Source organism: Nicotiana tomentosiformis, chromosome 11, assembly GCF_000390325.3.
Source record: "Nicotiana tomentosiformis chromosome 11, ASM39032v3, whole genome shotgun sequence".
Classification (NCBI taxonomy): domain Eukaryota; kingdom Viridiplantae; phylum Streptophyta; class Magnoliopsida; order Solanales; family Solanaceae; genus Nicotiana; species Nicotiana tomentosiformis.
Genome location: NC_090822.1, coordinates 124889956 through 124899884, shown reverse-complemented (window position 1 = coordinate 124899884; position 9929 = coordinate 124889956). Strand labels below are relative to the sequence as shown.

The 9929-nt window shown below is 34.1% G+C and overlaps 1 protein-coding gene, 1 long non-coding RNA gene and 1 other non-coding gene across 4 annotated transcripts; all 3 read left to right on the top strand.

Annotated features, from left to right (window-relative positions):
* The first annotated feature begins 492 nt into the window (after window positions 1–492).
* LOC104086353 (uncharacterized) lies at window positions 493–2342 on the top strand. Its single transcript, XR_011411908.1, has 2 exons — window positions 493–616; window positions 1866–2342. It is a non-coding gene; the product is annotated as an uncharacterized lncRNA (long non-coding RNA).
* Window positions 2343–3423: 1081 nt separating this feature from the next.
* On the top strand, window positions 3424–3496 carry TRNAA-AGC (transfer RNA alanine (anticodon AGC)). The gene has a single exon. It is a non-coding gene; the product is annotated as a tRNA-Ala (tRNA).
* Window positions 3497–3862: 366 nt separating this feature from the next.
* LOC104086347 (formate--tetrahydrofolate ligase) lies at window positions 3863–9150 on the top strand. 2 transcript variants are annotated; one of them, XM_009590594.4, is made up of 5 exons: window positions 3863–4207; window positions 4916–5065; window positions 5737–6912; window positions 7504–7650; window positions 8610–9150. In XM_009590594.4, the coding sequence occupies exons 1-5, from the start codon at window positions 4052–4054 to the stop codon at window positions 8883–8885; spliced, it is 1905 nt and encodes a 634-aa protein (XP_009588889.1). In that variant the 5' UTR covers window positions 3863–4051; the 3' UTR covers window positions 8886–9150. The 2 variants fall into 2 exon arrangements, with proteins under 2 accessions (XP_009588889.1, XP_018622904.1); XM_018767388.3 differs by having other exon boundaries at window positions 3900–4207; window positions 8486–9150.
* Window positions 9151–9929: the final 779 nt, after the last annotated feature.

The following is a 9929-nucleotide window of genomic DNA, read 5'->3' as shown; positions in this document are numbered from 1 at the left end:
TAGGAGAATCAACATAATTTTGCCAGTGAGGTTGTTGGGGCAAGTGGATAAATATAGGAATAGGAATAAGGATAACTTAGTCCATATATTAATTATTAGTCCATATATTTATTATTACTATGTAGGCATTTGGACATAAAAATTGTAATTTTTGAAAAAAAAATAATATTTGGAGTTAAGTTGAAATATGGTATTTGTAATTTGAAATTATGTTTGGACCTGAATTCACTTGAATAAATGTTGCAGTTTTGTGAGTGAAAATTTTTTTTTTTCAAAAAAATTGCAAAATTTCATAATGAAACAAATTTTTAAGGAATTTTTTTTTTGGACAATCGGGGCCATGAAGAACATAAGAGTGTGTATGGATTTCATTGTATAGGGGCCTTAAGTATTTGATTTAATAATATAGGGGGTGTAGTTAAAATTAAATGATATTATAGGGATGTTATTGTTAAAAATACCTCGCCTGAAAAATATACGAGGTGCTTTAAAACCCTCACCGGCGACCCAAAGCCCTCCGCCAGACTCCACCGTCACCGCAACGGGGAGTCCACCTTCCCCGCCGTGCCGCTGCTGCCTGCGCGGTGGCCCGTGTCTTTTCCACCACCAAATTACAGTAAGTCGCTCGAGTTCCAGCAATAATTGTTTTTTACATACTTAATTTTCTGTTAAATTAAAAGCATTGGTGAAAATTACTAGTCTTCCTTGCAAAATCTAGCTTTGTCCCAAAACTTCCACTCTCTGGTCATTTTGAGTTTGTTCAGTAAAAAATTTGGCTTTAAAATTTCAGTAACCGTTAAAACGTGATCGTATAAAGTTTTTGTTCTTGAATGAGCTTCAATGCAGATTTTTGATTTTTATGATCGACTATATTCACAAAATATGGTGTTAAAAGATGATAAATATTGCTATTTTATCTTGTTATGATTATTTTTGTAGCTTGAATTGACATAAGAATGAGGTCCATATTCGAGGACACATGTAAATGGATGATGTATATTTGTGATCTTAGTAATATTGTTGAGGGTTTATATTTTGCTTTAGGTTGTCATTATTATTAAATTTTTTCCGCTCGAATAACCTGAACCTAACGGCTTGTTTGGATGGTTGGTACCTGTTGTATTGCATCGTATTGTTACTTTAAATACAATATTTATTTTGATTGTTACTTAAATTTTATTAGTATATCATGTCGTTAAATCCATCGTTATGTAACAACGTAAAGTGACACTTTATGGAATGACCGATTCAGTGTGGTCGCATCGTTACCTTATTTTTTCTTTTATCTTGCCCTTCCTTATTATGAAATAATCTTATTAACTTTTACCCTACCTTTTTATATAATAATTCTATCTCATATATTACTTTTTCTTTATTATATTACAAGTTTATTCTACATATAACATGTTGGTGCATGACATCATGAAACGCCGGCAATCAATACAGTCTATCCAAACATTATATACATCAAAATGATACAGTACAATACGATATATTATGAAATGATACATAACAACCATCCAAACAAGCTGTAAGCTAAAATATACCAAATGAATCAAATGTATACCCTATATGTACATAGCAAAGCGTCTATATATGTTCAAAGCAATGTGGCTCCTGGAACTTCCAAAAGGGTAAATTTTATAAATGGAAAAGACAATACTAAGAAAGTGCATCTAAATTTACATATTGTGCAACTCCCCGATCATATCTAACAAGGAATACTTAAGAGGAGTGCAATGTTCTCTTTTGAGATCTTTTTAACATTGTTCTCTCAATGGCGCGTAGCTTTATGTTCTTGTATTCGTTGATAGGTCTACATTGCAGCAAATATAACGCAGTACTTTTACATTTTCTCCTCTCAGGTAGTATCAAGGCATGTAGGGCTGCAGCATTGAAATGTGAGCAGTACCAGTTGTTGGCCGGAGCTCGCCTTACACCAGAGTTTCAGCAGCAAATGCAGAACTATCTAGAGAATATCAAAGTTTTGGAACACTAGTGTAAAGAAATAGACCTTTTGCATAACTCAACCTCAAAAGCTAGCTCCTTCCCTCTCTTGAATTGCAAACACCTATCGAGACTCCAAAGAACATCGACTGCATCCTCTCTTGGATAGCATATTTTACCCGCGAAAGCCTACAGTGCCTTACAATGAGCCAATGCTCAAGTGTTTTCTCCAGCCATTGTCCAACAACCTGGTTATTTCATTAAATTATGTGACACATGCTTGCGCGAAAGAATACCTACTAACATGAGATTCTCTTTTTGTTAACTTTGACATGATGCCATTTAATACTTGCCTGTAGTATCGTTGTGATAATGACAATGCTCTCATTTTATCATTCTTAAAGTACTATTGGAAAAATAGCAGTGTCGCAGAGCTAAGAACTCTTGTTTGTATCATAGGAAATGAATGAAGAAGAGCCAAAGCTAAAGAGGTGAAAATTAGTGAGGGATTTGCTTTTATTTTCCATTGTTTTATTAGTAATTTGAAGAGTATTTGATAGCTCAAAGAAATTTATTTGCTATATATTTATCTATAAACAAACAGAATTGCTGGCTATTCAGACAAGATGCTAAGCCAGTGAAGGTATGTTTAAAATTGGTTCATTAAGGATCAAAGCAAGCTATTGCCTATTAACCACAAAGAAAGCTGCTAAAAATATCCGAAAGAGATTGAATCAATTGGCTCTAGAACTCCATATGAGATTGAATCTACAGTACTTAAGAGTGAAAAATAATTTGTATCCAATTCAAAACACTACAGACCTGGAGCAATTAGATTTAAAATTTTGATCTGTAATATGAGAGACTTTTTAATCTGTAAAAATCTTTTAACCGTGATTTTTCAAATATTATCCAGCCCGAATAGGATTTTAAGACTCGCTTAAATATAAATTCAAGTTGAACCATACAAACATGAAGCTTAGCTTGACTCATTTTGAATCTCACTCTTTGAGAGCCTTATTAGGTCTTTGGATAATATTTGGTTAAAGTTAGAAAAAAAAAATCTGAAAAAAGATTATTTAGAAGTTGAAGTTGACATGAATAACTTCATTTAAAAGGTTGAAGATTTGTTAATAAAATTTATTATTTTACTTGAAATAGTTTTCTAACAAGTTTTTCAATATTGTTACTGTACGTTCGACATCGATTACACCAACTCTCATACAAGCTCCCGGCGGTTCATTCATTTGACCATAAATCAAGGCTACTTTTGATTTTGCACTATTTTCTTTAATCACTCCAGATATGAAGTTTAAAGAAAAATAATTATTGATAAAAGAACTTCAATTTATTTGCTTAATAGACAGGCAAATTGAAAAAAAATCATAACAATATTTATTTAACAATAAAATACTTCGAAAAGCACACATATGATAAAAAAGTTTTATTAGAAAAAGAAGAGGTCGATTAACAGAAGGGGATGTAGCTCAGATGGTAGAGCGCTCGCTTAGCATGCGAGAGGTACGGGGATCGATACCCCGCATCTCCACTTTTTGAATAATCTTAACCTAACGTTTTTATATCTATATTTTTTCCTCTTTTAAAGATGGTGTAGATTATATTTTTCTTTAAATTGATTTTATCCGGTCAGATAAAATGGAATGGACGGTATATAGAAAGGTTAAAAAAAGGGGTCTGCATTTAGGAGTAGGAATCCGCGTGTTCATTTTTTTCCCTCCAATTGTTGGGCTTAAATTGAGCGAACTCAAGTCCGCCACAAAAATCTAAGTAAGATTGGCACAAAGTTCAATGCATCACACGTTAGATAAGAAATTACCAAGAAATAATCCCCACCCACCCACTCACCTACTCCATTACCCCATCAAAATCCTCAAAATAGTGATAATATTAATCTAATACAAGGGTGGATATATCTTCAACAAAGACAAGAACTCTGTTTTTTCACTGACACCCTATTGCCAATAATTGACTTAGAATCGTCTTTCTTTATATCTGAACATTTATCTGATCCAAAAGTACAATCTTGAATATACCCAAATAAAGGAAAACTCAAGATCTTAAGTTTTTTAAAGTATAAGAAATCATGGGAAAAACAACAAGGAAACTGGAAGTGGTTTCTCCTGTACCAGCAGATATAGATATTGCTAATTCTGTTGAACCTCTTCATATTTCTGAGATTGCTCAAGAACTCAATCTTAATCCCCAGCATTATGATTTATATGGCAAGTATAAAGCAAAGGTAATACCCTTTTTCATAGGTTATTATTGTATGCAGATTCATGTGTTAAGATATGTTTTACTTCTGTTTGGTTTTTGTTAGTACCCTATTGTTTTTGTAGATTTTGGTTTACTTTGGTATCATGTTTATATGTGTAATAGTTGGCATTCGGTTTTTATTAAAGCCTAATGAAAGAAAACTCAGAGTTGAGATTACAAAAGATTTCAATTGCTGATACTATGGTTTCATGTGAGCCTCATTAATTGTACAATTGTAAATTATTTTTTTGTTTCTGTTATGTTATACTTTTCTGCATTAAGTGCTTTGTGAGATTTTGCTTGGTCTGGGGATGCATGGATGTGGTTCCTTTTGTGTTTTGGATAGAAAATGAAGTTGATTACTGCAGCACTGCTATGTAGTCTATTACCTGACTTCTTAGCCAATGTAAAAAAGAAAGATTTAGGGGTATTCATATGCTATAAAAATACTTTTTTTGTCACCTATTCATAAAAAAAATACTATCTTTCTTTGCTGAATGATTATTACATGTGGGGTACTTCGATTTTGCAGTTTCTCAGGGTTGAATTTCTTAGAATGAGGTCTTTTAGTTGAAAACAAGTATGCATAAGAGGATATGAATGTGACATCTGCTTTTGTGTATTGCTATTAATATGTTGGCTTTTCTTTTATGGTTGGTGAGTTGATATGCTGTACTTGTTGTGATTCCAGGTGCTGTTGTCAGTGCTTGATGAGGTTGGAGGAAGTGAGGACGGGTATTATGTGGTGGTTGGAGGGATAACTCCAACCCCTCTTGGAGAAGGGAAGTCCACTACCACGGTCGGTCTTTGCCAGGCTCTAGGAGCTTTCCTTGATAAAAAGGTAACTTGAATTCTCTATAGGATGTCTGTCTCATAAAATTAGAGAAATGAATGGTTCTCTGTATCTTATATGTGAAGAAATATGGTATATTATTTGGTTTTGCTGGATATCAGAGAAAAGTTGAAAAATATTCATGTTATGGCTTTTTTCTTCTAGCTGATGACAAATTTTGAGAAGTTGGATAGATAAAACAGGTGTTTTTCATTTGAGGTATCAGAATCAAGATTTAGATTCCGTTATTCGAGTCAGAGTCTTCATTTTTGAAGATATCCTTTTTGGCTTGTATATTGGTGCTACTTGGCCCTCTCCTTATAATGCGATTAAAAGAGAATTCTTGACAGAGGAAAGTTTTGGTTCTTTTTTGCTGAATCTCTCCCTCCTGAATTTCGCTCATTTCTTCCTTTTTTATCCTAATTTTCTTAGAGACTGTAACACCCCATCTAGCTTTCAAGTCAATCTGGTATACTTGAAGGATTATATTTGCAAGTAAAGTTAAATCAGTAACTTATAGCTGACTAAATGATGTCCATGCATTTTTATATTTTTATAATAATGCACTATGATTGGTTTTATGTTATCCTGATAAGAAGTCATTATCAATGTCAGCGTTTGCATCCTAGATATGCTGTCTATTTTTTTCTATGACCAGTTTCCTTTCCTGGTGCTCTCAGGTTGTCACGTGTGTCCGCCAACCATCACAAGGACCAACATTCGGAATCAAGGGTGGTGCTGCCGGAGGTGGTTACAGTCAAGTGATACCAATGGATGAGTTCAATCTTCACTTAACAGGAGATATTCATGCAATTACAGCAGCAAATAACCTTATGGCTGCTGCCATTGATACGCGAATCTTCCACGAATCTTCGCAGTCTGATAAGGCTCTCTTTAACCGGTTATGCCCGCTGAATAAAGAAGGTAAACGGAAGTTCTGTGACATAATGTTTAGGCGTTTGAAGAAACTTGGTATTGACAAGACGGCCCCTGAAGACCTTACTCCTGAAGAGATCAATAAATTTGCTAGGCTAGATATAGATCCCGCTTCCATCACATGGAGAAGAGTTATGGATGTCAATGATAGGTTTTTGAGAAAAATTACCGTAGGTCAGGGCCCCGAAGAGAAGGGGATGGTGCGGGAGACAGGATTTGATATTTCAGTTGCCAGTGAAATAATGGCAGTTCTAGCCCTCACGACATCACTAGCTGATATGCGAGAGAGGCTGGGGAAAATGGTAGTCGGGAATAGCAAGGCTGGTGATCCAGTTACGGCTGATGATCTTGGGGTTGGAGGCGCTTTGACCGTCTTGATGAAAGATGCCATTAACCCTACTCTTATGCAGACTCTTGAGGGCACTCCTGTTCTTGTTCATGCTGGTCCTTTCGCAAATATTGCGCATGGAAATTCATCTATTGTTGCTGACAAGATTGCATTAAAGCTCGTCGGACCTGGTGGCTTTGTGGTTACAGAGGCTGGCTTTGGTTCTGATATTGGGACAGAGAAGTTTATGAACATCAAATGTCGATATAGTGGCTTGAAACCTCAGTGCGCTGTTATTGTGGCCACTGTAAGAGCCCTTAAAATGCATGGTGGAGGACCTGACGTCACAGCTGGAAGGCCTCTTGACCGTGCCTATGTAACTGAGAATGTTGCACTAGTGGAAGCCGGTTGTGTGAATCTGGCCAGGCACATTTCAAATACAAAAGCTTATGGTGCAAATGTTGTGGTTGCCGTCAATGCGTTCGCAACTGACACTGAAGCAGAACTAAATGCAGTTAAAAATGCTGCATTTGCTGCAGGAGCATTTGATGCAGTAATTTGTACTCATCATGCTCATGGTGGCAAAGGAGCGGTAAGTCTTTTGTGCAATCATTGCACTTCTATGGAAAAACAAAATGATGTTTTGAGTAGAAGGTTGAGTACCAAACAAAATACACATGCTAAAAAACTCTAAATTTTCAGTTAAGAGAAGCATATATCCAAATTGACAATATAAGTTTCTGCAGAATATTTGGTTCGGGATTAACTAAATATCCTAACGATTCCATTATAGAGCCAACAGCGCATACATGATTGGCTGTCAGTTAATTGGTCCTTGGCGTGAAGCTAATTTGTTTTAGTCATAATGGTTGACATAATTATTTGTTATTTAGTTTTGCTTTTCTGGTTGTCTGCTGTTTACCAGTTTAGAAGTATTAATCAATTGCACATTTTTTATTAGTTTGGATCTAGTTTACTAATTTGTAGCTCTTGCACTTTGACATGAATTTATGTGATGTAATGATCGTATGACAGTATGATAACCTCTAAGTTGTTTTTTCCTCCATCCTTATTTTGGACAAAAACATGAAAGAAACATGTAAATTTGTTGTGTTGACCCTTTTGCTATGGGGTTTACTAGTTGATAATATGAAACACTGATAAGCTGGAATTGTTTATTCAGGTGGATCTTGGAATTGCGGTTCAGAAGGCCTGTGAGAATGCAACACAACCTCTAAAGTTCCTGTACCCGCTAGATATAGGTATAAAAGATAAAATAGCGGCAATAGCAAAATCATATGGTGCTGATGGAGTAGAGTACTCTGAACAGGTAGGCTTTTCTATTGCTCATACCTATTACTGCACTTTCTTTCTGATTTTATCTGTGTTTCTCTCACCAGACGTTAACAAATTCAGAAAAGCATTTTTGGTGTTTAATATCTTTAGTAGTTCTCTTTGATGTGAAAGTTAGTTTACATTCCATATATGCTTTGCTTTGTTAGGCCTGTTATCTTTGACTTGTCTGAATAGATTGCACTGCAGAGCGATTTTGCATCATGGTAAAAATCAAGGATAAGAGTGGGTGACTTTTCTTTACTTTCTTTTTGAATATAGATTAACAGTGAATTGATTATTGATTTTAGTTCAGATGCAGAAAAGTTTTCTATAGTAGTAGATTAGTTGCAGATATGAGTAAATATTGGCGACATTATCAGGATATATGATACATATAAAGACATAACATGGAGATCAACATAACATGACTTGTTAGACTGCGAATCAAGCCTTTTCTCGTGGCTTGATTAACACTCTAACCTTATCTTGCCTTTGTTTGCTTCTGTTTTTTCCTTTTATAACCCTTTATGATTAGCATAGTTATGCTGCTATATCTGTCTTCGCTCTAAACCCAGTTGTGCTGCTCTTTTTGTCATATCTTTTTAACAGGACTTTTGTCTAGGCACGAGCTCTTGTATGGGATGATAGTTTCTCTCTTATATATATACACACACACACACATACATTTGGTGAAGTTCGCTGTAATTCTTCTTATATTGTTGTGACCTTTAAATCTTCTGTTGTTTTCCCATAAATATCATTATACAACCATTTAATCGTGAGAACTCCCTATATGCCGCATTTAATAATATAATTTTTCAATAATCCAGGACTTGAAGTTTTTCCTTGTAATTTCCTGGTAGAAGACTTTGATATCGTTGAAAGCATTTACAAACATCGGAATTCTTTTGGTCTTTATCATTAACACAAGGAGTTTGATATCTGTGCTATTAGGCTGAGAAACAGATTGAGATGTACAGCAAACAAGGATTTTCAAATCTGCCAATTTGCATGGCTAAAACACAATATTCATTCTCGCATGAAGCTGCAAAGAAGGGCGCTCCAAGTGGATTCATCCTGCCCATCAGAGATGTTAGGGGAAGCATTGGCGCGGGATTCATTTATCCACTAGTTGGCACGATGAGCACAATGCCCGGTCTGCCTACGAGGCCTTGTTTCTACGAGATTGACATTGATACCTCTACTGGAAAGGTAATTGGTCTTTCTTGAGAATCTTGGTAGGTTGCACTGTGTTTTAGCAGAAGTGAAGAGTTTGTCTGCAGATAATGTTACTGCTCCGAGCCACTTGTGTGTTTCTTATTGTGTACACTAATGTAACAGAATAATTGTTTTTCTGCACCCTGACATTGATTGAATAAACCTGGATATTGAGTTTAGTATATCCACAGCCATTTGTAAGTCGGACAAAATTAGAATATGTTTTGAATCTTGCACAAAGATTACAAATTTGTGTTCAAAGAACATTATTTTGCAATGTTTTTGTCATTTCTGTTAATGTGCTCATCTTTTAAAAACTTGAGTTTTCTACCTGGATGATCTCTTTACAAAATATATTCTCATAGCTAATCATACTTCTTGTTTATTGCAATAATAGCAAATTTTATTACACATGTAGCATTATATATAACTTTAAATAATGGGTTATATGATCACTTTCTTATCAAGTGTTAGTGAAATGCGTCAATCTCTTTGTTCTTCTATATTCATATGTCAAGATATATTAAATTCTTATATCTTTTTCGAATTTGAAATGGTATTTTGATAATTTAAAATTAAATAGAACATATCATTATATAAGTTCATATTTATTTTTATGTTTAATTATTAAATTCGATTAACCTTGAAAGTATACATTAACGTAAAATTATTGTCAAACGATTAAAACATAACTATCATGTATTATTAAGAAAATTCTTCCATAAGAATATTTTAATAGATCATATATTTGTCAATTTTTTCAATTTTTACTAAACATATATTTACTTATCAAAATTTAACAAAGTTAGATTGAAGTAATATTCATATAACAAAAAAAAAAAAAAAAACCCCCCGAAAAATCTAACAAAATCGAACCAATCCAAACCGATATAGTTGGTTTGGTTTAGTTTAGATAAAAATCGAACCAACCCGGTTTATATATATTTCATGTATATATTTATTATTATTATTATTATTATTATTATTATTATTATTATTATTATTACACAATCAATATATATAATGGTTGAGGAATTTATATTAAAATATATAAAA